The 27292-nt window shown below is 41.0% G+C and overlaps 1 protein-coding gene across 3 annotated transcripts in view; it reads right to left on the reverse strand.

Moving 5' to 3' along the window:
- The window catches only part of Dnaaf11 (dynein axonemal assembly factor 11), a 76158-nt gene that overhangs the window by 47685 nt on the left and 1181 nt on the right, over positions 1 to 27292 (reverse strand). For all 3 annotated transcript variants that reach the window (XR_011365804.1, XM_069991841.1, XM_069991842.1), the window contains exons 2-5: positions 22700 to 22867; positions 18160 to 18237; positions 4793 to 4965; positions 936 to 1165 (exon numbers count right to left, since the gene is read on the reverse strand). Coding sequence is in view for 2 of the 3 variants with exons in the window: in XM_069991841.1 (XP_069847942.1) it covers positions 936 to 1165; positions 4793 to 4965; positions 18160 to 18237; positions 22700 to 22867 (649 nt within the window). In the remaining variant the exon portion in view is untranslated. The remainder of the gene's footprint in view (positions 1 to 935; positions 1166 to 4792; positions 4966 to 18159; positions 18238 to 22699; positions 22868 to 27292) is intronic.

The raw sequence follows: 27292 nt of genomic DNA on the forward strand, positions 1-27292 counted from the left end.
ACTGACTATAGTTCTGATTCACTTACAATAAACAGTATAAAAAATTCAGATTCATACAAAAGACCAATTAGAAGGCTATTAATCACATTAAAAATGTATTTGCTATATAACTTGCAAAAGAGATGTTTTGTGATGCAATCAGAATTATTCACTTTATAATCATGTGATTTCATTTCATTTTTCTAAAATATTCCTACTTCATAAATCAAAGTGCACCTGTTAATGCATCTTTCTTGTGCATGCTTTATGGAGATTTAGCTGAAGTAATTTTAGATGCAAATTAAGTTGTTAGTTTGAAGTTTTTCTTTTGATGGGGGGGCGTGGTACTGGGCTTGAACTCATAGCTTTGCATGTGCTAGGCAGATGCTTTACCGCTTGAACTCTACCTCCAGTCCTTTTTGCTCACTTATTTTTGAGCTAGACTCTTCCTTTCTGCTCAGGAAGGTCTAGACCATGATCCTTCTACTAACTTTTCCCCACTGCACTTGGGATGGCAGTGAGAGTCCAGCTTTTTCAGTTAAGATAGAGGTCTCTTAAACATTTTGCTCTGACTGTCCTGGAACCGTGTTTTTCCTGTGTCCATCTTCTGACTAGCTAGGATTACAGGTAAGAGCTCACATAAGAAGCATTTTTCCTAAGGAAATAAAGCCTCTTTGTAATGTTGACAACAAAAAGAACTCTTTTGCCTGCATACACCTGCACATGCAACACACACACACACACACACACACACACACACACACACACACACACACACACACACACACACACACACACACACACACACACACACACACACACACACACACACACTTTCACCATATTTTATTCTTCAAATAGATACCCCAGAATATGTGATATCCCAGAATCATGGGAAGAGTACACAGCTTGCTGTTGTAGTAAAAGCTGACTAGAAGGTAAACTGCTTTACATACAGAGCAGGAGGGATGTCGGTGTACCAACGCCCATCAAAGCCAGGACCGCATCTCTGTTTGTTGTCTTCCTTTTCAGGCTCTTCCTCAAGTTTCCTCTGTGCCTCTTTTTTCTCTTTGGCTCTTTTGAGGATGTAAGCTCTTTCCTGCTCTCTGATTTGTTGTTCAACTGCTGGATAGTCCTGCAATGCTAGAATCCTTTCTGAGCGCTCTATTTCTTTACCATCCAACCACTTAAATTGAAAAAACAAAACAATACACATAATATCATCATCCAAGCATAGCAGTGCAAGTCAGTCCCAAGTTGGCATGGATTGGAATATTTTCAACTTAGAAATACTGAATCATGGTAATAAGATAATTAGAAAGAAAGCAATTAATGGGATGTAGCAGAAACATTGGGCAATGCTTATTTAACACAATTAAAATAGTTTACAAAGTACCTTTACTGACAATAATAAGTAAGGCTTATATCAAAACTCTCAAATCAGGTTGTATTGGTTTTATAACTGCTCATGATGCTGAATGTTGAAACTAAAATAAACTACTAGCTTCAAAATACAACGTTTTCCAAATGGTCCCCAGGAAAAGAATGTTGGATTCTGAAGAGCCTGTTTCTAACCTTGACAACACGCAGTGTACAGCTATTAATCAGTATAATCCATGTTTGCCCTTTGTACTTATAGGATACTTTTTCCAAGTTAAAATAGAAAACATCAACGGAAATCTGAAATGTTAAAGACACCCATTTAAAGAGGCCTATTTGTCTATCATTATTCTATATAGAGGTAAAGTATTTAGAAGGATGTGGTAGGCAGATTTCCCAATAATATCCATATTCCACTCCCAGCGAATATGATCTCAGGTGGCCAAAAGGACTTTGCAGGTCTAATTGAGGATGGTGAATGACCAGGATGATCCTATTAGGCTCACAGAGGTCCTAGATATAAAAGAAGTGAGAAGTGTCAGAATAGAGTTAGGGGGAAGCGTAAACCCAACACACTTCTGGCTTTGGAAATTTGTCAGCGGTTGAAGTTCTAACCTCCATTACCTCCACATTTGGCTTTACTTGGAAACAGACTCATCATATGTGTGATCCATTAAAACATATTACAGTGAGACCCTAACACATAATTAGTGCTAGAACCAAAAGAACATCATGGAAAAAGATGGCGACCCAAGAGAATGATAGGTAATGGCAAAGGTGGAGATCAGTGCTACATCTCTGCAAGCCAAGGAGAGAGGGCGAGTCAAATGGTCTGCACAGCCCTGAGAGGAACACACCCTGCAAACACACCTTGAACCTCTGGCCTCTACAACTATGAAAAAAAATTATGTCCTTCTTCCCCTTCTCCCTCACGGTACTGGGGTTTGAACTCAGGGCCTCACACATACTAGGAACATGCTCTGCCACTTGAGCTATACTCTCAATCCTCAGAATTATGAGGGAATCAATGTCTTTAAGTTTCTGCTTTGTTGTAACAGTCCTAGGGAGCGAGTACATCTTTTAACACAATTCTGTAGCTAGATCACAATTGTAATTAAGATTGTAAAGTGGATCAATCTATTTGAAGTACTTTTTACAGAAAGCTGCTGATGCCCCCTCTAGCAGCTAATTGGATGCAGTCTTTCTAAAAGATTTGATCCAATGTTCCCATTAATGTGGAGAACAGAGGCTTAGGGTCAGATACATGCAGAGTCAAACCTGACCTGTTCTGCTTGCAGCATGTATCAGCTCAAACAAGGGTGTAAATTCTGTGAGTCCCAGTGACAGCTTTGCCTCAGAACACACCTCACTGGCTCTATACATACACTTGGGGCATCATAGAGACTCTCTACACCGTCTGTGTATACACCTGACCTTGCTTCCAGATGATACTTTCATACCTGCAACCTTAGCATGGGAACACTGACAGGGGAGATGCTTATCATAAATTGCAAAGAAATCAAGCATTTCTTTACAGAAGGACAAAACTACATTGTATGAAAACTAACCCCAATTCTTAAGTTTTCTCTGCTGTATGCTATATGCTTCTGAAGTTCCAAATTCACTACATTTGGGGGATACGGTGGATTATTGTGATACTGTAGCTTTTAGGTTTTCTACCATGGATGCTCCTACCACAATGCAGGTCACAGAAACTCTAAGCTCTCGCTGCCTAGAATAGATGACCATGGGGACATTCTCTGGCCTATCTTGTCTGTCAGTAGGTTCCTGTCTGCATTCAAGAGGAGCAGGCCCTCCTTCCTTCCCTACACCCGGGAGGAAAGGAAGGTTAGAGAGTCTCAATAGGCCTTTTTGGGTTTTTTCACCGTGCTATGCTATAAATCCTATGCTATGAGGGCTTCAGAAAAGGACAGTTCCAAGAACTTCTGTGCCACTGAAAACCCTGTAGGAAAAGGTTCCTCTAGGCTGGCACACCAAGAGAGAGTGTGGAAGCCCGCCCCCCACCCCCGCCCGCCATGCATCTCTTCAAATCCTTTGAAATATCCACTATAATACACTGGCAAAAATGAGTGGTTCCCAGAGTTCTGCGAGCTACTCCAGGAAATTAATGGAACCTGAGGAAGGGGTTGAAAGAATCCTCCTGTACAGTTGGGTGGTCAGAAGTACAAGTAAAGGATGAGAGAGAATGATGGAGCAGCAACGTTGATCAAGATCCTTTGCATGTATAAACTGACCTGTTGAAGCGAAAGGTTTTTGTAAAACTACTTAAACGTAATTAAAAAAACAACAATAAAATCAGAAAAAAAGAAGTAAAGGCAAAAGCCGCGTGGATCTAGTGACTCGCACCTAAGAGTGTTGGGAGGTGGTCTCTCGGGCTTAGAGACTGAGCCTACATGACGAGTGACACATCTCCAGGGAGAGTCAGCTCAGAGGACGCCCAGCCTGGCCTGCTGCTACGGAGCTCATCACTTGCTTGAAGTGTGAGGGAAACCTCAACGATCTTATGTGATAGGGAAGTCTATGCTATGTTGGTGGGAGAGAAGGAAAGACAGGCTGCCTGGTTCTCCCTGGAAGCCATACAGAGTAGCAGTTCTCAGGGGGGCTTTCTAGACCAGCATCATCCATATCACCCAACTGTCGGTGAGCAATGCCCCAAGTCACACCTGACTCAGAAACCTTTGGGATGACACATGGTTTTCAAAATCTCTCTAAGCATTCACCTGCACACCAAACTCTTGAGAACCACTAACATCAAACGGTGAGTTAAGAAAATGTAATAAAAAATTACAGAAGTAGTTTAAGATTATGCAATACAGGAATTAGGTGTAGCTGTGTCTAAAACTCTAGGCTTTGCAACTAATAATGATTAATAAGTTATGAAGAAGGTGCTTCAAAATGATTATCTGAACTAATTAAGAAAGAGATTCAGCCTGGCGCCAGTGGCTCATGACTGTAATCTTAGCTACTCAGGAGGCTGAGATCTGAGGATCATGGTTCAAAGCCAGCCCGAGCAAGAAAGGTGTGAGACACTCATCTCTAATAAACCACTCAGAAAACCAGAAGTGGCACTGTGGCTCAAGTGGTAGAGCGCTAGCCTTGAGCTGAAGAACTGAGGGACAGCGCCCAGGCCCAGAGTTCAAGCCCCATGACGAACAAAAAAAAAAAAGAAAGAAAGAAAGAAAGAAAAAAGGAGGAAGGAAGGAAGGAAGAGATTCAGTTCTACATGTTTGGATGTTTGTAAGTTATTTTTTAAATAAGCTATTGAGTAATATTAAGGTCTAGATGTCAAGGAATGAACTTCAACTCTTGTGAATCTTCTACTATCTGAAGCAACCAGCCCATGACAGAGCTGTGACTGCATCAGGAATTATGGTCACTCATTTTGCCTTTCTGTGTTTTATGTCAGTGATACCTTCAGCTGCTGTAGGGTGGCCACCACAAACTGTCTGTAGCCATCAAAGTCAGCACAGGGATTCCCCATGAGGAAGAGCTCCTTCAGGTGGATGTTGTGCTTCAGGGTTTTAATGCTGCTCAGATCCCCAATGAAATTCACGGTCAGGTCAAGTTTTGTTAGCACTTCACAGCCTGTTGAGAAAAAGAAAACTCACAATGGTAAATAAATATATGTAATAGCAAATCATATATATAGGAGATGTAATCATTTTAGTCTGCTGATTACTTGTATTGCTTTCAAAAAGTGGTTTTTCAAAAATCTGCACTCAAAAATTTCATTCTTTCTCACTTTTCACTCCCTTATGTTTTTAACCACTTCCTTTCAGGGACAATCACATTTCCTGCTCATGTGTGCAGGAGGTAGGCTGGTAGTACTTGGATTTGGTCACAGATATCAAGGATAAACTGCTTCCTAGGGTGGGAGTCACATTAGAAACAAAACTCCTACCTCCAGAGATAGATAGGACTTCACTCGATAGTTAGGACACTTTTCAGCATGGAACGTGATGGCAGGAATGTGGGCGTGAAATGTGATGGCCCCCAAAGAAAAGGCATTTCCTGAAACTAATGTTAAAAAGTGATATATGCAAAACAATGCTTGCAAAGTCACCTATAAGAGAGACAATGGCTCCAAAGCCACCAAGAGCTAAATCAAAGATATCTATCAGGATGGAAACTAACAGGTTCTGACACTCTGAGCAATAGAGAAAACATGGGAGACACATAAGCAGAGTTTCAGAGTAAATCTGATCGAGCTACCCTCATTATACACAAAGTAAGATGCGATGAAAACTTGAATTCCAACGTGAATTTGAAATAACTCCCTTCCGTATATTCTACGGGATCTTGGTGGGGAGAGGTCCAACTTTGGAATTAGACAACATGAGTCCTACCTCTGTTTTATCCTGGAAAATATGAACTTAGAGTTATAAGCCTTAGCCTCTCCACCTATAGGATTATAATAGCATTCAATCACATCATGAGCAGGAGTCATTGCAGAGATTAATGGAAGATGATTCATGGAAAATTCTTAGCTTAGTGCCTGGTTCTAAGAGTCAGTAAATATTAGCTATTAGCAAGAGACCAGCTTATGGTACCCTTCGGACAGAAGGACAAACACCAATCTCTGTTCTTACTGAGTTGAGGAAGAGTCCACCTGGATTACATGGTAACCTCCATAGGCTTGGTTCAGTACAAGGCCATTTTTCCTGCGACTGACATCCTTGGGTGGCTGTCCTGGCCGATTGTCTAGTCTTCAGCACCTAGAGAGTCAGTCCAGACAGACAACCTAGCTCTACCTTCAAACTTCTGCACACACCCTCTTCCCTATTCTTCCTGATTACATTCTGCTTTTCTGTCATTGTTTTGCAAATATTTAATTTAAGTAAACGTAGGTTCTTGGTGGTTTTTTTCTCGTACCAGGGTTTGAACACAGGGCCTCCTGCATCCTCAGCTCGCTTGCTCAGCTAGTTCTCTACAACCTGAGCCATGTCTTCTGCATAGCTTTTTGCTAAGTTAATTTGGAGCTGGTGTCTCTCAAACTTTTCTGTCGAAGCTAACTTTGGACTTTGACTCTCAGATCTCAGTCTCCTGAGTATATCTAGGATTGCAGATGAGATACCAGTAACATTTTGACATGCCACAAGATAACAAAGTGATCAGAGAGTAACAAGAGTATTTTGAAATACAAGTATCTGCTTGAAAATGTTTCGTTAGCCAGGTCTTGGACATTTTGATCATCTGACTTTGTTATGATTTCAATAACTTTTATTGAATAAAACAAAAAATACAGTTGGGTGCTAGTGGCTCATGCCTGTTAACCTAGCTACTCAGGAGGCAGAGATCAGAGGATCACAGTTCAAAACCAGCCCCGTTAGACAAACCCATAAGATTTTTATCTCCAATTAATGAGCAAAAAGCTGGGAATGGAAGTGTGGTTCAAGTGGCAGAACATCAGCTTGGAGTGAAAAAGTCAAGTGAATGTAAGTCTCGGAGTTCAAGCCCTAGCTCAAAAAATAAATTAAAAAAAAAACAAAAGTCCATCACATACTAACGCTGCCAGAGAGTTGCCACCACAGCTTTATAGTTCTGACACAAGAACCCAATGAGCCCCTTATGAGTATCATCGGGCATCCATATAAGGAGTGATTAGTAATATGAAATGTGGCAGGAGGTAGATAGAGCTCTTCCTTCACAATAGAACGTCAAGATCGGAAAGTCACTAATGAATGCAAAACTAATGTGTAAAAATGTGATGAGAAATAGGCCCTCACATAATTCCAAACCTCACTGCACTAATTATTCATTAATTAAAAAGTGACACATAGTAACATTGTAGTAGAGAAAAGTGGTAGACGCTGCCTTTGCATTGGTTCTTTTCATGACAATCAGACATTCTCCAACATACATTATCCCATTTTACTTCTCTGAACAGCATTTGTCATAGTGAATGGTTTTCTTCTGCAGTTTTCATATTGGATAATTTTTTTTTTGTTTGAGTGTTTCTGACCTGTCTTTCCCATTGGTATTTAAGTAATCTGAGACATGGAAATTGGCTTTTATATTACTTCACATCCTAAAAATAAAAGACTCCTTGGAATAAGACAGAAGGTTAAGAACTGCACATGGAAGGAAGGAGTTAGACAGAGCAAGATGGGGAGAGAGGAAAGAATGAGAAAGGCAGGAAAGGCAGTATATGGATAATGAACAGACCAGTCAACAGCAACACTAGTGAGCTGGCTCAGGGGAAAACTGAAGAACATACAGATGTGACCAGAATGGAGCAGGCAGGAAAATGGAATTGGTAAGACAATTTAGATCAAACTCCTTTAGTGTCACCAGGTGGCCATTGTAATTGAACGTAAAGTTATGTCAAATATATTTAAATGGTATAAAATAAATGATCCATAGACAGAGATGCCTACATGCTCCACTTATAAAACTGGACCAGAAAACTACAATATATCTTCTCATCTTACTATTACAAGAACCTTAAAAAGGATGGTTATTGTAAGGTCAACTCCTGGATGGTGAGCAGACCCCACCCTCCTCGCAGCAAAGTCTCCACCCACTACCTGCATTACCTAGGCAACTGGCACACCTGGAAGAGGTCACATCTGCATCCGCTGAGGTCACATCTGAATTTGACGTGGCCACACCTTTCTCCTCCCATACCCTAGATAAGGCCTCGCCCGCTCTCTTTCCCAGCTATCTCTTTCCCAGCTCTCTCTCTTTCTCAGCTCTTTCTCCCAGTTCTCTTTCCCAGCTCTCTCTTTTCCAGCTCTCTTTCCCAGGCCTTTCCCAGCTTCGTGGAGAGCTCTCATTCTGTTCTTACTGTGTGTGCTTAGGTGTGTGTGCGGGGCTCTCTGAGGTTGCACTCAGTGTGCATCTTGTGCACACTGCCATTCCTGCCACAGCAGAGATCTATTTACCTTCTCTTTCACCTTGTGCCTCACTTTGTCTAAACAACAGTCCATGGCCACAGTGAAGTGCTGAGGTTTCTAAAGTCAGGTCAGAAGACCTCCCAACCTCTGCCAGCAGAAGTGGAGCGCTGGTCTCCCAGGCCTGCTCCTGGAAAGCTACCCTGGAAGATGATACCGCCACATGAAAAGTCTCACTATTTCTATAGCATTGGCTGCAGAGCCAACCGCAGAGGCTTGCAACAGTGTGAGAAAACCAAGACCTAGACTAGAGGCAGGCCAAGAGCCATGCCTGCAAGTAACCCGGAAGCCATCTTGGAAGGGGGGGTCCTCCAACACTACCTGCTCTGGTGGGCAGGAGGAAGGGTTAGAGAGGAGCCCCCAGCTATTGACAGCATGCCCGAATTGCTGACCTGCAAAGCCAAGCAGCATGGTGGAATGCAAAAGCACAAAGATGGCATGAGAGACAATGTCGGTATCTTCCATGTAAGGAAGTCAACAGATCATGTCTAAAATGGGAATGTTAGGAACTGACTGATGAACACTGAGGCATGGCGATGCACCCCTGTCATCCTAGCTCTTGGGAGAGGATCAGGAGTTTACTACCATAGTAAGACCCTGTCACAAATGTAAATAGAGGTAATTGCCCGTGGTCACCAGAGCAGGCCCTGGGGATGTAAGGGAATGGGGAAGTACTCCTTAGAGCCAGTTGGGAGAGCGGTGGATGTGGCTACCAGAGGCTGCAAGCATGGAGCAGAGGAAGCAATGGGGAAAGGTTGATTCATGGCTATGAAGAATCTGATGGGAAAACTCACGGTGTGCTCTTGCAGTTAGGTGACTAGAGATGGTAATAATATACTACATATATTTAAAAAAATCAAATTAAAAGAAAGGATTTTGAATGTATTTTCCATAAAGATGTTACAATGGTTTGAGGAGATAGATAAGTTTACCTTGATTTGAATATTATATAATGTTTACATGTACAAAAGCAGCACATTATCCCACAAATATGTACAATTTCATCTCTTTTAAAATGTAAATTATCAAAAAATACATATCTAAGCTATATAAACAAGCACTTTTATATATACCAGATTCAGTAATTTCATATCTTCAAAAAAACGGATATGGGCTGGGAAGGTGGCTCAGTAGTAGAGAGCTTGCCTTGCATGCATAAGGCCCTGGGTTCAATTCCTCAGCACTACAGAAAAAGCTGGCAGTGGTCCTTCCTGTGGCTCAAGTGGTAGAGCACTAGCCTTGAGCTGAAGAGCCGAGGGACAGCGCTCAGGCCCAGAGTTCAGGCCTAAGACCAGCAAAAAACAAAAAACAAAACCAATACAGCAAAAAACTATATACGTGGTGAGGTACTAGTGGCTTACGCCTGGAACCCTACCTCCTCAGGAGGCTGAGCTCTGGGTATCTCAGTTCCAACCTAATCTTCATAGAGAAGGCTGTGAGACTCTTGGCTCCAATTAACCTCCCAAAACCCAGAAATGGACCTGTGGCTCAATTAGGACAGCACTAATCTTGAGCCAAAAAACCTCAAGGGTAGCACCCACATACAGGGTTCAGAATTCTCAGTTTAAGGGGTCCCCCCCCACACCACACAAACACACAAACACACAAACACACTTACATGAATAAAAAAAGGACAATAAAATCACAATTTCTACTAGTAAACATACAGAAAAATTTAAAATATTGGTAAATGTATGAAATAATAGTTATCCTTTTAACATGTTAATAATAAAATAAGCTTTTTAATTCCCTCCATACCCAGAGTTTAATTTCAGGAAGGGGAAATCAAGTGCTTCTTGTAGAAGAGATGACTTTTATGAAGCTGTTCAGATCAGTTCCATTCATAATAACAAACATAATTTAAAAGACTTTAAGAACTAATCACTAAAAAGTTATTTAAGACACATCAATACACTTGATAATGCAATAGCTAAAGTATGAAAATGTATGCTCAGGCACTACATAAACCGCATATACAACATAGTCAAATTTCTATCTCTGTCTGCATGATTGTTTTACTTTGGCAAAAATGCTCAGTGGATCTGAAAACCACAGAACAAGTTGGTATAGTGTGACATACGACAGGGGTTCTGAGTCGATACGGGTCACCCGGAATTGGGTTTACTTTGAAGGCTTTCTAAGACTTTTATGTAAGAGTAGGCCGTGCTCAGAGAGACAAATGGCACATGGTTTCTCTAAAATATACTGGGACATGATACATCATACAAGACTCTAGGCATTCGCACACTGTGAGAGCAAAGGAGGAGTCTGCTCTCTCAGGGGAGGAGCACAGACGTGCGATGCGTCTGTGCCTCTGATCATATAAAATAACATTTATCGAAATGAACTCCAGAAAAAGCTAACAAGAGTTTTTTCTTTGTAAATAGGTAGGTTTCATGAATTAGCCAATGAAGAGAATACCACGCAGTATTCAGGCAGGAAAAGAAGTTTGTTTATCAAACTGCTGCCCCTCCCTGTGCTTGGTGGAGAGGCTTGGCTGAAAGGGGAGACCCACCCCTTGGCCAGGACTAGGCCTGGGATGGGAAAGGGTGTGGCCGGGTGGGGAAAGTGTGGCCACACTGGATCATGACGTGACCTCAGGCCTGGGACCCTCCTAGGGTCAGATGGGAGGAGTGACCAGAGGCAGCCCAGGATGTGACTTATCAGGAGCAGGAGGTGACTGTTTCCAGGTGTGCCAGTTACCTAGGTAACACAGATACTGGGTGGGAATGTAGCCAACAGGTAGGGAGGTGTCTGCACTGGGCCTGCAGGACCCAGGGCAGAACTTACACTTTGTTGTTGTTTTTGTTCTCTTTTTTCTTTCTTTTCTTTTTTTTTTCTGTTTATCTGTCTTTGGAAGGGTGAGGGAGTCACAGAAATAGTGGACAAAGGTGAACAAATGCAGCAATGGTACTCACTAGACACTATGTTGAAAATGACCTATTCACATAGTGGGTGGGGGCAGGAAGGAAAAGCCAGGATAGAGCAAGGGAAGGAGTGACTAGTCACTGGAAAAAGAAATGTATTCATTACCTGACTTGTGTATATGCCTGACTCTGTATATCACCTTTGTAATAACAATAAAAACTAAAAATTAAAGAAACAAAAACAGACAGCAAGAGTAGGCTGACATTTGAAAGATTGCAATGTGGGGAAAATTTCACATGTATTTGGATTTTGTTAATATGTTATAGACCTAGCATCCTCCAAGTGTTCCTTACAGTTTTCACAGTCACAAACCTTCACTTTGCTTCAACTAGACCCAGGAACAGGGAATTAGGCCACATTTTGCATGCTGTAGTGCAGGATCCCACCTAGCTGGCTAAGATTGAAGCCACCCTCTAGATGAGGGTACTACTTCCCTCCTCCGCTTGTCCCTATCCTGAAGGTCCAGCCAGTGACCTTGAGCATCTGAAGGTCACTGAAGGGCACATTGTGAGTGCCTAGAGCAGGGAGGGAGCTCACACTCTTAGGAACTCCACTGTTTCTCACAGGTTAGGGTGGGATAGGAGGAGGGAGGAATAAACAAAATACTTTCTTCTTTCTCAGTGATAGCTAACAGAAAAAAAAAAGAAAAACAAGGAAAAGGAAAATGAGACAGGTGTTTTCGGATGTCCAGAAAGAGAGAGAGAAAAAAAACCCTCATGTTAAGACAGTATTGAAATTAACTCAAGGAGAGATGTGTGAGTGCATGCCTGTGTGTGTGTGTGTGTGTGTCTGCTTCCTCTTCTCTTGCGACAGACCCTTTAAATGAAGTAAAAATTACTTGCCACAGATATGGAACACCCTCACTGTTTACTGTCCCCTGCCCCCCAAACATGTCCTTAAACAGCCCTGCACCTACTTCACCCATGCTAGAGCTGGCAGGCAAGAGGCTGAAGGTAGAATGCAGACCGCAAAGCCCAAAGACTATAGGGACACTGCTGCCCTCTTGTGGTTGATAAAGGAAACATAAGATAATAGAAAAGTTCATATCTGTAAGATACTCTTAACAAAGTAATTAGGCCTGGATAACGCAAATGAGCATTGTCATTACTTCTCTGATATTTTAAATTAAAATTTGTACTATAATAAAGCTTGGATGTGCATATGATCATCTCAGAAAAATATGTATTAGAACATTGGCAGAACATACATTTTTTCATTCCATGCAAGCTAACATGAAATAGTGCTGTGGTGTTAGCTGGAAGAATGCAATGACTCAACGTCTAAAGCAGGAGATTCTGGTGATGGAAAGAATCATGTCAACTTCAGCGCTGATGCTGAATTTGGGGCCTTCATAATGATCATTTTCTAGGATAAAAGTTAAAAATGTACAGTGAATATTTATGTCCTTGTTGGTCCTCAGTCTTACTAGTCACTGGAAATATCCATTTCTACGCTAGGACACAAACAGACGAAAGCCATGATGACCTAAGTCAAGTCCTCCCAATTTTAGCTGTGGGCAGATGGGAGTGGGGTGGGCAGAGCAGCTTGCCTGCCCCTGCACCCGCCCGCCCCATCCGGCACTGGGCCTCAGAGCCACCAGTCACAGCTCCTCCCACTCAGAGGGAGGGGGCGGGTGGCTGGGGAAGCAGAACTCACCGCTGCAGACTGAGCCCCACCTGCCACCTCATACACTAGATCCTCTGTGACTGTAATCTGACGTCGAGTATTGCCACTTAGAGAGACAGCACAAAAGACAAACTGCAGAATACAACAAGAAAGCACAGATGAAGAAAAAGAAAAGAGAGTGAGTGAGGAGAGGAGATGATGTAAGTTCAGAGAACTGAGACAAAAGAAAGCAGACTACAAAGGACGTTAGAATAGATTTCATCCAGACAAGAACAATAGACACCACCAAAAAGACTCCACCAGTACAGGAGTGAGAGAAAAGTGAAGATTATGGCCAAAATTAAGGACTTGTGAGTAAACTGAATTTTAAAATGAGAAGAAATGAGCATAGAATAATTATTCTGTGATTTAAATCAGATGATATATCCCAGACTATTGAATAAAAAAGATAAAGCGGTTGAAATAATAAGTACAAGAATAGAATGCATGGATGGTCAGCATTGTACAATGAAAATCCAATGAAAAGAAATTCTAGGAAAGACCAAAGGAAACAGAGAAGAGAAAGTTATCAGAAAATAACATGGATAGATGCTAGATAGGTAGATAGATAGATAGATAGATAGATAGATAGATAGATAGATAGATAGATAGATAGAGACAGATAGATAAAAGGAAAACAGAAGAGAAGGGAAAAACAAAGGAAGGAAGAAAGGAAGAACAAAGAGAAGCCAAAAAGGAAGGAAGGAGGAAGGGAAGCATGGAGGCAGGCAGAAAGGAAGGAAGGAAGGAAAGAAGGAAAGAAGGAAAGAAGGAAGGAAGGAAGGAGCAAAGGACAGAAGATGAAAAATATCAAACAAGAATTCTGTATCTGGAAAAACTTTCCAAGATGAAAGAGAAATCAGAACATTTTTTAAATGAAGAAAAAGTTTGTCACCCACTGATTCGCCCTACAGAAATATCAGAGGGCATCTTCCAGGCTGACATGGAAAGACACTGGTGAGTAACCCAAATTGATACTGAAAAACAAATGCAGATTTCCCTTAGCTGCAGGGCTTGTGCGGAATCGCAGTGGATTCGGGGCTGCAGTCCCGGGAGATACGTCCAGCAGGCACTCTGGCTCCAGGGAGGAGCTGCTGTGACCCTAAGGAGATCCGCCCTTTCTGGTGACACGAGGGGCAGAACCTCTGGATGATAGAGGCATTCGTGACTGCTCAAACAAAATAGACAAGTTGAGACCCATCTAAGCACCTTGCTACAAGTTCTAACTTCTCAAAGAGACACAGGACAAACCCTGAGAGAGGCCCGTGACCCCACATAACCTCTTTTCAGAAACGGGTAGAGAAACTAGATGAAGTATCATCAAACAAACAAAAGAGTAGAATACTTGAAGAAAGGTAATGGACAAAGCAAAAGTGGTACTCACAAGAAATTCAGAGCTGTAAATGCTTAACCCAGTCTTCTACTTTAAAAAGTAGAAAAAAATAAGCTAAATACAAAAAAAGAGGAAAGATAATAAAGGCAAAAGAGAAAATAAAGAATATAAAATATAGAGAGAAAATCAACAAAATCAAAAGCTGGTCCTTTAAAGAGATCAACAAAATTTTACAAACATTAAGCTATACTAACCAAGATTGGTTTTCAAAAAGTAAAGACTCAAATTTACTACCATCAGGAAGGAAAGAGAGGATATTAATTGACTTGTAGAAATAAAAAGTAGAATATGGCAACAAATAAGATGACCTGTGTGAAATAGGAAAAAAAAAATCAAGAAAGGCATAAACTAACAAACTGACTCAAGGAGAAGAAGAAAACCTATGGCAAGTTGAGCTTGACTAGTAGGTAACTCAGAATCAAAAATGCTTTTACACAGAAAAATCCAGGACCAGAAGGCCTTCTGGTATATACTATCAAAGGTTTAAAGAAGAATTAATACCTTTCATTCACAAACACTCCCAAAACAGAAAATTAGGAGAAACATTTCTAAGCTCATTCTATAAGGCCCATCTTATTCTGACCATAAAAATCAAGAAAGGAAAAATAAACGCAAAATTAAGACAGATTGTGCTTCAAAGTACACCGACAAGAAAACTGGAAAAAAAATACCACCAAATGAAAGAAGCTACATCTTTAAAAAAAATTATCGTAAAGGTCATGAACAGGGGAGTTATATTTACATAAGTAAAGTAATGAATACGTTTCTTTTTAAATCCCCCTCCTTCATTTTCTCCCATTTACCACTACCCACTCTCCTCCCCCCAAAGTTGTAAAGTTCATTTCCAACATAGTGTCTAGTGAGTATCATTGTTGCATTAGTTCATCCTTTGTCCTGCTGTTTTTGTGATTCCCTTTCCCTTCCATGAATCAGATAAGCTTATGTACAAGACCAAGAGTACAGAAAACTAAAACAAAGAAAAAAAAGAAAAAGAACCAGAGACTCTATATCTCTAAATAATATATCTGCTGAGAGTCTGGTAACCAGACCATATATAAAGGACTTTACAACTCAACAGTAAAAAGACACCTTAATTGAAAACTTTTAATTATATGTGAAACATTTCTTCAAGGAAGATATGCAAATATCCAATGAGTATATAAGAATGCTAGATATATCATTAGTCATTAGGTAAATGCTAATAAGAACTACAATGAGATACCACTTCAAATCTATGAATATCTCTACTAGGACAAATGAGAATTAGCCAGGCACAGTGGTTCGTACTTATAATCCAGTCACTCAGGAGACCAACACCACAGGAGATTACAAGTGGCTAGTCTGGGCTATGTAGCAAAATACTGTCTCAAATACAAACAAACACCACCAGAAAAAAAAAAGTGTTGGAAAAAAAGATGAAGAAGCCAAGCACTGGTGGCTCAAACCTGTAGTCCTAGCTACTTAGGAGGCTGAGACGGAGGAACACGGTTCAAAGCCAGGTGGGGCAGGTAAGTCCCCATGAGGCTCTTTTCTCTAATTAACCACCAGAAAACCAGAAGTGGTACTGTGGCTCAAAGTGGTAGATTAGCCTTGAGCAAAAGGGGCTCAGGGGACAGTGCCACGCCAAAAGTTCAAGCCCCATGACCAACAACAACAACAATAAAGTAAATAAATTAGAACCCTCATATACTCTTACTGTGAATGTAAAATAGTGCAGCTACTTTGTAAAATAATTTGAACTTCCTTAGTTATTCATGGAGGTTCCCTACAACCAAGCTATTCCATTCCTACCAAATTAACTAACATCACATATTCCTCCCACAGAAACTTATCCATGAATGTTTACAGCAACTTTATTCATAATAACCCAGAAGTGAAAGTGACCAAATGCTCATCAAGCAATAAAGGAGAAAGCCCAATGCAGTGCAATCATTTTATAGGATATTATTCCACCATAAAAAGAAACAATTATGAAATCTGCTACAACATGAAAGGACTTCGAAGACCTCAGTCTATGTGAAAAAAAAAAGCTATACACAAAAGACCACATATTTTATGATTCTATTTCTGTGAAATGTGAAAGATGGGTTCACCTATGGGGGGAGAAAGCAGATTCAAAGTTGTTAGGGGCCAGTGCAGGAGTGAACAGGAAGTGAGTGTTAATGGACATAGGGTTCCACTGAGGTGACAGAAATGATCTGCATGGAGAGTATGGAGACTACTTGCAAAACTAAAAATGATCCAGCAATACCGCCCCTAGACATTTATCCAAAGGACTGAAAGTCAGGCCACAACAGCGGCCCCTGTACACCTGTGTTCACCAAAGCACTATTCAGAATAGCAAAGTTATAGAAATAGCCTGGGTGCCCTACAACAGATGAATGGATCAAACATGTGATATAGACAATAGAATTTTATACATCCATTTGGAAGAATAATATTATTCTATTTGCAGGGAAATAGATGGATCTGGGGGAAAAAAAGTAAGTCAGGCTTAGAGAGACAAAGGAAGCATGTTTTGTCTCATATGTGGAAGTTAGACCTAATATACAAATGGTTATGGAAACACATATAGGGCCACAGGCACATATATGTGATCAGATTGAGTAAAGTATGGAATATTCACAGGAAGAATTCCATGGTTAACATCTCTGAGTAGTTAAGAAAAGTTTAACAAAATGAACATCAGGAAGCTGGAACATGTCCTGACCGAGGAGAGGGGAGATTACAGAGAGAGGGACGGGTAACTGGAAAGAGGAACAGTGGACTGGTGCAGGCATAATGCACAATGTACTTATGTGAACATAGAACCTGGAAACTTGAGGAGATGGGTGGGGACCAGATACATGGAATATGGGGGAGGATGATGGAAGAGGTGACTGGACAGATGAATTATATGCAGAGTGAACACATTAAACTAAAACTCCTTTGTACAGCTATGTGAAGACAACAAAAAGAAAAAGAGACAGTTGAGTATACTGAAATATATAATTTCTTCATAATTTGAAATAAATAAAAAGTATGTCGAGTATAACATGTGGGACAAGTGGTTAAGCTCTAGAGAACATAAAAAGATACATCAATAGAAAAGAGGCCAAAAGATATAAAACTTCCTCTAATTCATGTCAGGAGCTGGAAGGTTGTAGCGATAGCCATGAGCTGCAAGAAGGGACCATCATTAGACAATACTGCACTCCTGTCTTTAAGACATCTTGTTTCTGGAAAGCATTGGTGAAGTTGCATGCAATTGGATACTTGCAGAGACCACTATGTACAAGTTTAAGTTCAAACAATACTTTTGGAAAAATCATGGCCGTGCAGTTCAAATTATGCATACTTAAATCCAGGAATTCCATTTCTAATTTAAAAAATCTACAAAAATTCTAATCTGTGCACATGCACAGTAGAACTGAGGAAGGGTGCATGCTGTGGCACGCTGATTGTAGCAAAATGCTAGAACTCTTCCAAATGTCCATCTACAGACAAATGGTTAGATACATTGGTACACAGTGGGTCCATACATAGCCCCAGATCTTCTCCCTGGATGTCAAAAGGATATCAAAGATACCAATATTAGAAGAATTTGGAAGAGATTACATTAAAGATAATACTTTTAGTATGATTCCAATGGTAGAAAGAGACATGAGACAAAATCAGGTTATATGTACACAGGAGTATTAATTCCACTTACCTCTGGGATAGTGACTACGGTAGGAAGGAAGGGGATTCCCATTTTTGAATTTTTATAAAAATCAATAAATCTAAGATTTAGATAAAATTTCAATTTTATTAGAAGTGTACTTCTATTTTATGTAATACTGTTTAAACCTAAACCTAAATATGTACTTTAAATCTTTAAGTATTTACTTCATTAAAAAAAACAAAAAATAAAATTCTTACCTTCCAAATTTTCAATTTTCTCAATGTTGTTCAAAGCTAAATTCAAATATTCAAGTTTCTTGAGTTTGCTAACATTTTCTGAAATATACCAATAATGTGATTAATTAGCCTTCAACATAAGAGACATTTTCCATGAGATATACTGTGAAAATGATGACAGTCTAAGGATGATTATTACAGTTAGCAAATGCATGTTGTTTTTCAAATATTTATCTGGACATCAGACACAGGTTGGAGACTATACAGCATCCCTCTCTACCTCCACTCCTCACAATGGAACCTAGTCTTGCTCATGCCACTACCTAGACCAACTAGTTTAGCCAGGTTGGGCCAGAGCATTGCTAGTGTCTTCTATTGTGCAAAGATTTGGATGCGAGTTTAATCCAAGTAGCTCCCGGCAGTTATGTGGTATAGAATAGGACCTGCACACTAAGTATTCCCAAATAGAAGAAGCTTTACCTAGCTTTTGTCCCTGCTAGCTCTTATTAATAATGAAAGTCCTATTCCCATTTGTACTCACAACCACAGGGGAGTGAGCTGAAGGAGAATGCTTACACTGTGGTTGAAGGAACAGAAAGAAGCCAACCCTGGAGTCTATTCTACTTCTGGGGGTGGGAAACTTTCTTTCCTGCCAAAGGCTATTTGGCATTTGTAGTATCACTCACAGGTCATACACATTATTGATGCAGGCAGATAGCCATGGACCACCAACAAGAAACATACAAGAAGCATGCCCATGTCTGTCCCATCATGTACCAAGTGATTCTGGGGGCCTTCGATGGTAGATATTTTCCACCCTGCAACTTATAAATGGGTAAAGGAAATAGTTGGGATACTTTTACTTCAAGAAAAATTCAACTGGATACAGGATTATCTTTCTTAATAATTCTAAACACGGGCTGGGAAGGTGGCTCAGTGGTAGAGTGCTTGTCTTGCATGCATGAGGGCCTGGGTTCAATTCCTCAGCACCACATAAGCAGAAAAAGCTGGAAGTGGTGCTGTGTCTCAAGTAGTATAGTGCCAGCCTTGAGCTGAAGAGCTAAAGGACAACACCTAGGCCCAGAGTTCAGGCCCCATGACCCACCCCCCAAAAAAAATTCTTAACACTCACAGAGGTGAAAACAAAAATCAAGGACTCTCTGTGGAAGAGCCTTTAAAAATGGCCCATTTAGCTAAGGCTGCCAAGTACTTATTATATGCCACACAGTGCCCTAATAATTTTGGCTATCTTAGCCTATAAATAACTTTGTGAGAAAATAATCATTGGTGTCTCCTTTTTTACAAATACCAAGACATTGAGAATCAGTCCACTTGTCCATAGTTAAATGGTAGAGATAGAAAATTTGACTCAAGAGCCATGCACTAAATCTCCACACAGTACCTTAAAAGAACAGTTCTTTCTAGATGACCTGAAAGATGATGGTCTAGAAAGAGAAGCACATTTATTTGGGGTGGCCTCACTGAAGTAATGCCTCCCCCACCTATTTTTCGGGGAGCTTAAGACTATCACATCTGATGGTGTATGATCATCACATTTATCATCATTAATAATTTATCTTAAATTTATAAACCATCCTATATATATGTTCCCATTGATCTGAGAGCAGTTTAGCTTTTGGGGCCTCAGTCTATTCAGTTTTTAAAAATGAGGGTTCGTGGTTAAATTAAAGCTTCTCTCAGCAATTAAATTATTCAAGTAATACTAATGTTTACCAAGGGATTCTCTAGCACCATCTGGGATGCAACAGTCAGCAGATTTGGAGGTTTCTGGGAGCCAAGAATTATGACAAACACAGTGTCTAGTCTGAATTCTGAGCAAAACTGTCACTTAAAATTCCCAGCTCATAGTAAAATAATACCTGGTTACCATCGAATTCCCTTTCCCCACTGTGGTTATTTGAAAAGTCCTCTCATGCTGAAGTCATCAGGCAGAATTCAAAGATTGTGTTCAAGAAGAACAAAGCATGTGTTCAGGAAGAAATAAAAAATCTTGTCAGGAAGATTTTCCTTGACTCCTTCAGACCAAGAAGACAAAGTGGTCAGGAGGAAAAAAAATTAGATTCAATGAGTACAAATGGCAAGGCCCACTCAGGGAGCCGCAAGGGGGCTGAGCATTACCCATTCTGGGAAGCATCACCAATTACCACCCATAGACTTGTCCAGGGCCAAATCGTATAACCCTCCACTCATGAGGCCCCAGGGGAACTGGCAACAACCTGACTAGTGGAACCCACGTCCAACTCCTCCCCACGTCCCTGGGGACCCAGATGGTCCTTGCCTCAGCCCAGAGCACAGCCTTGCTCAGCAGCTGGTCTGCGCTCCCAGGGAGGCCCTTGCTTGAGGGAACGCTGTTGTTTTTGCAAACTTCTACCTCAGTGGCACAAGAGCAAGTGTGAATCCCAGAGAAGTCATTTCACTTGCTAAATAAGTGCCTAAATGCCCACGGGTGGAGCGGGACTGAAAAAAATCCCATTATTAGGATTTAAAAGAGTGCTTAATTTAGGAATATGCTGGAAGCAAAAATTTCAGCTTTCTCACAGCTCTGAAAAGGCCTGAAATACTATGCCACTAATTAGTGATTGTGATGGACCCAGCTGTGGAGATTAAAATCTCGGGAACTCTTAGATCTGTACAATTAGGATCGTTCTTCAATGCCCCATGCATAAAAGCTGGTGGGTTTTTGTAACAACCTTTTTTTAAAAAAAAAACTTGAACAATGTTCCAGAGTTTCTAATTTCTGCTAGAGCTAAAGATGCCGAAAATAATTATCTGAAGAAATATAGAGCTTTTGTAAATCTTCCAAAAATGATGCAAATTTAGGCTTTTTACATCCTAAAAGCCAATTTTCATGTACCATGGAACTAGAGGCAACTACACTACCAGGGTTTCTCAAACTCAGCAGTCTTGAGTAGTTCTTGTAGAGCTGTCCTTCTCACGGTACGATGGTTAGCACAATCTGCACCCCCAGCACACGTGCACACACACACACACGCACACACATACACACACACACACACACACACACACACACACATTTGTGACAATCCAAAATGTCTTTCCAGATGGGATAAAATGCCTCCTTTTGAGATTCAGCACACCACTATGGAAAGTTAACTCTGACTTTAAAGCTCATCTCTGGACTCCCAGGGAGCACATGGGGTCAGGCTCTTTCCCTGTGTCAACTAACTCCATCCTTTTCCTTCCAATTCCATTCGCACCTATTTTTGCATTCTGGGGTACATTATCACACTACTGACAACAACAGCACAGAAGCTCTCACCAAATGAGTGTGTCTCCCCTGGTGAGCACAGTGGTAAGCACATTATTGCATGCAGCCCTTATACCAATCCAGTATTCTTTGCAGCGGACAAAGTTAAGATTCAGACATGCTAACTGACTTAACTATTTTCATATACTAAGTATCAAAGGCAGGATTTATAGCCAGGTCTACCTGATGCTGTGCTCGCTCAGTTCTTCATGTGACTAGTAGACAAGTTTATTTGTGTGCTTAGGGGATTGGGGTAGACTTAGCAAGCCCACCTGGCTGTGAGTCCAAGCCACATTCTTCAAGGAGATTTATCAGTTATAGTACTGAAGTACAGATGATTGGGTCTGGCTGGCGCCATCTTGGCCACATGGTGGATGGTAGGGTTCTGGCATCTTGTCTTCATGGTGGGAGAAGGTGAAGCCCCTACCTTCCACGTGATGGGTGTGCCTGAATCCCAGACTGATAGTCTAGTGCCTGAGACTCGAGTTTCCTGTGACCCTGCCTCCTGGCCCCATTGAGGTGGGAAACAGCATGGGCACCATTATGCCATGCCATGTGTCTCCGTGTTCCTGTCTTATCTCCCGGCTCCTGGCTCTTCTCCGGTCACCACGGCCTCCCACTTCAGCTCTCCACTGGAGCTGAATTGCTGTGTTGGTATTGTGTTTGTTCTTTCTTTCCTCTCTGGCCTTCGTGGCTCAGTTTCCTAACGGTGTGAAGTGTAATTTGCTGGCTGCTGGTCTTTGAGACAGGCATCCACCATGCAGTGGCTGGCCTTTTAATTTTCTCTCCCTAAACAGTATTAATATTTTAGTCTTCAACTACCAGATCCCTGTACTTATTAATTTCCATCCAGACTGGAACCCCCTCAGAACCCAATGTAGAGCCCAACGCCTTGTGCTTACACAATATGGCAGAATTATATGGCAGTCACAGTGTGTGGGAATGTGACAAGGACATGGAATCTTACATAACCCATCAGCTTTGCACAGTAAACCATGACAAATACACAAATTATACCTTCCTGCCTTTCAAGCTTCTAAAAAATAGGATAGATTAAAGTGTTCCTCACTTTGAACACATCTCCCAAATCCCTATGGAGATTCTTATATACATCAAGAAGTATACAAGGAAACATCTTTCACACACCTACTGTGTTTTCCTACATCACTCTTTTGGTTATTGTCATCCCTTAAGAATAATATAGCACTATCCAGTGTTCCCCCCATGCTAAACGTGAAAGAAAAATCATGATCACAAAGTACTGAAACTTACCAATTTTTCCAATGAGGTTATTCTGAAGATAGAGAATTTTTAAATCCCGGCACCATTTGTCAATATGTTCTAGTTTTTCTATTTCTTGTTGATGCAAGGAGAGTTCCTCCAGGGAAAAAATTACACACTCATTGTGCTCAGCATTCCGTCTAATAAGATCTTCTGTGACTGAAAGACAATTTGCTGCATATTACATTTCCACTCCATTGTTCACTGAGGTCCTATTATGTTATTAATGCATGGAGTTTTTCTGTATAGTGAAATGTAAATTCTTCAGGTCCAAGTGATTTTTCAAATGGGAAGACATCAGGGAAATCCTGCCTTCTTATGTTTTGGTGATGCCAAAATGTAAGTCAGAGAGAAGAAAGAGATGTGAGAATACCTGAAATCATACTTGTTTTCATATGTGTGCTATATGGATAATGGATGGACAGAGAACTGATGAGAATATTTATATGAACTCCTATGGTGGTGCCATGTCAAACTGGATGCCATCCACTAGCTGACCTGAGACAGAGAAAGTGGTGGTGGTGGTGGTGGTGGTGGTGGTGGTGGTGGTGGTGGTGGTGGTGGTGGTGGTGTGTGTGTGTGTGTGTGTGTACTGTGAACCTACAGCTTTGTGTATGGCAGGCGTGTGTTCAACCACTTCAGCCTTTTCCCCCATCTCAGACTAATTGTCTATATTTGGGGGGGGGGAAGTCGCTCCAGATTCCTCAGACTTCCTGAATATGCAGCCTCATCTAGCTGAGTTCTTCCTTAGCAAGCGGGCTGGGCCCATCTACTGCTACACCCCTAAGAGATGGCTTTGTCTTGTCAAAGGTTTGTCTTGTGTGGTAGGACCTGGGGGAGCTGACAATAAGTTCTTGAGAAGACAGACAGGAGAGTAAAATACCATGCATGAAGAATGTTCCATTGCTCCAACCTTAGGCTCAGCTGACAGGCAGAGCTGATTCTGGAAAGGGGCTGCCAAGGAGACTGAAAGGTGAGCCCCTCCAGCCCTGGCTTGCAAGGAATCCTACTCATGCTGCCCTCCACCCTCAAATGCCACTACCAGTTGGTGGCATTTCTGCTCTACTCAAGGATGAAAAACAAAAAGACCTTCCTATAAACCATCTAAGGGTTTGTTTTCGTTTATCTTTTTTGTGGTACTGACGGTCAAACCCAGAGCCTCTATCGCTAGGCAAGGGCTCTACGACTGAGCTACCCTCCAAGCCTCCAATGTTAATTCTAATAACTTAATCTTTGTTGACAATGAGTGATTGCAATCAGCTTGATATAGTAAGTGTGCTATGTAAACCAAAATAGATCGTCTTTATCTGCCATTTATTTCTTTTTTTTCTGTTAGCATGCACATGAATTAAGGGGTTGTGACGGTACAACTAAAATTATCGGAGCTCTCTTAATGGGATTTAGTCATCACTACTACAGATTAGACTCTCAAATCTTAATGGTATATGCATGTGCTAAACTACACGAATTTATCACAGGGAAGTGGCTTGTTAGACTTGCTGTCATGGACCTTGGAACCCCTGGAGTCAGAGGGAAGACAGACTATGCCACCAAGCCCAAGGAACAGCTGTTTCCAGGACCATGGATTGCCCGGATGTGTATATGACATGAGGGGTTGGGACACAGGGAAGGGAAGGGATGAGTGGGCCAGAGGACCAGCTCTTCCCAAGCCACATGCTCTGATATAGAACTCCAAAGAGTCAGAGAAACATATTTTCAATGCAGATTTTTGGATTTTGAAGAAGAAATATACCTTAGTGGACAAAGATGCACTCTATTTAGCAGTTTGATTTAATTTGTTACATTCTTGCCTTAGATTCTGATCGAGGCTTAGTTTGGCATCCATATTAATATGGACCTCCCAAACTTGAACTCCTACAGGAGCTGCCATCCAGGGTTGAGCTGAATGTGTTCAGGGGAATTCTGGTAGCATCTTAAGCAGCATCTAGTCCCTGGCCTTGTATGGACATATGGGCACCTACACATGCCAACCAGCTCTATGCACTAAACTATCAGAAGCTTCTCTTAGTCTACCATCAAAGAAAACTTTTCTACCCTATCCAAACCTAAAGGCTTATAGGAGTGGCAAAATTCCTACTCCTATCAAATATCCTTCTATATTCCTGGCTATATGTCTCAAAATTCAAGAAACTCATCACCGTGCTATTGTGTGTTAAACCGATCACTTTCGTGTAATTATTGTCTTTCCTTTCTGAGTCATATAGATATTAGGAAAAATTATATTAATCCATATCAACTAACCAGGAGAATTAAAATGGTTAAAAACTATTGGCTTAAAGTGATGCAATGAAGAAAGCTTCCTGAATATGGAACACACAACACACATACACACACACACACACACACACACACACACACACACACACACGAGACTAGGGGCTTGACAGTCAATCATCACACAAAGGTGGCTCAATATCAATAATTATACACAAGAGACATTTTAAAACATGGAGAATCACAGAGGAAGGTAGAATTGAGATGGTATGAAATTACTCATGGTTCTTTCCTGATCTCTACACTTACAAGAAACTACTGGTTGGCATGCTGTTTTATAACACCCACGAAATTACTGGTACATAATACTACTTCACCTGTAACAACAGCCATCAATGCACAACCCAGAGTCCCCAAGAAGAAATGAATAAGAGAGCTACCCAGGGCATGGAGATCATAGTGATCACACTTTTAGATCAGAGAGCATTTTGCAGTTTTGCATACAGTTTCATTGAAAGCAAACCTTCTCTAACACCAGGATCACCATCTACCTTTAGAAATCCTACTCCAAATACTGCAGCACTGCCCTCACGTAAGGTTATTTTAGGTTTATGAACTTCTTCACAAGCATTAACGTGACATTGTAAGACTATTTCAAGACGGTATGCAATGCCTGTTACATGCTATAGAAGAACGTGACAAATATGCCATGAGACTAGTTTCATTTTCTTATTTTAGAAAATTTCAAATAATAGAAATACCAGTGGATTCTGAGAAGTGTCTTATCTAGTGAAGGTCAAAGCAAATAGCTGCGTGACTGGAGGAATGAGGAATATTGACAGACACAATCACCAATATATACTTATATCCATGGTTGAGCTGATTGATCATCCCATGTTTCTTTTTCAACTCTTTAACATTTATCAATAAAATCACAGTGAGGGCAAAGAGCCTGAACTGACTGTTCCTGGTATATTAAATGTTGTCCTGCTACATTTACTTCCACAAAGTTCAGTCAGCTAAATTTTGGAAAATTCCAAAGTCAGCAATTCAGTGTTTACTCTTCAGATTTTTTTTCATGTTCTGTAAACTGTCCCATCTTTCTGAGTGGATTAGAATAAAACCAACCAACATGTGTCTATAGCAGATTTATCAACATCTTCAAACATACTGAAGGACCTAGCAGATACATCTGCACTTTGATTAGTATGTACACACAGATAATGAAGATTTAATGCAAACAAGGAATTACAAATAGATGAAGTTTACTTCTTGTAGCATGTAACTTTTTCCCGTTATTTTCAATAGAAACTTTATATAAAAAAAGGGAGAAAAATACATTTTCACTGCCTTTACTTAGTGATTTGGGGTGGTCTTGATGAGCATCCGAAGCTACCTTGCTCCTTAATCCAGTGATAACTTTTAAAAACGGTCGATGGTTGATTGGAGGATGCTACTGTAACATGCCAAATGCTCTGAGCCGGTGACTGATGTAACACTAGCAAAGTGAAATGCCCTTTGGAAGAGGGAGTGGCCAGTGCAATGGAGTTGGAACAGGGAGGTCAGAGACCTGAACTGTATCTTGAAAAAGAAGTAAAGGTTCACTCAACAACTGAGGAAGATCATCCCAGGCTGCCTGGAGGATACGATGGGCTGCCATAGCCTGGTGCTGGGGCTCACCTCCGTAATATTAGCTACTCAGGAGACTGAGGATCACAATTCAAAGCCAGCCCAGGGCAGGAATCTTTCTTGTTCTTTTTTTTTACTTAATTTTTTTTATTGTGAAAATACCATACAGAGGGGTTACAATTACATGGTCAAGATAATGAGTACATTTTGGGCTTATAATGTACTATGTGATTTTTTTGTTTCTTTGTATGTGCTTCCCCCATGGTATAACCCCTGTTGTCACTATATTTGATTCTGGTGTCCTGCATCTTGTATATACATTTTTTTTCTAATCTGGGGAGGGGAAGGGACAAAATGCTGAAATAAGGATACAGGATGACCCATTGTAACAATGAGATGTACAAGACACTATGTGGAAAATGAACTTTACAACTTTGGGGGGGGGAGAAGGTAGGGGGTGGGGAGGAAGGGATGGTAGGGGAAAAGCAAAGGAGGAGGTAACAATGTTCGATAGGAAATGGACTCATTACCTTGAGCATGTAACTGTAACCCCTCTGTACAGTATTTTTACAATAAAATACATTTTTAATATAAAAAGACTCTTATGTGCAATTAACCACCAGAAAATAGGAAGTGGAGCTGTGGTTCCGAGTGGCAGAGCTCTAGCGTTGTGCCCAAGAGCTCAGGGGCGGGGCCCAGACGCTGAGTTCAAGCCCCAAG

This window comes from Dipodomys merriami, unplaced genomic scaffold, assembly GCF_024711535.1.
Source record: "Dipodomys merriami isolate MVZ:Mamm:240054 unplaced genomic scaffold, mDipMer1.0.p SCAF_4, whole genome shotgun sequence".
Taxonomy (NCBI): domain Eukaryota; kingdom Metazoa; phylum Chordata; class Mammalia; order Rodentia; family Heteromyidae; genus Dipodomys; species Dipodomys merriami.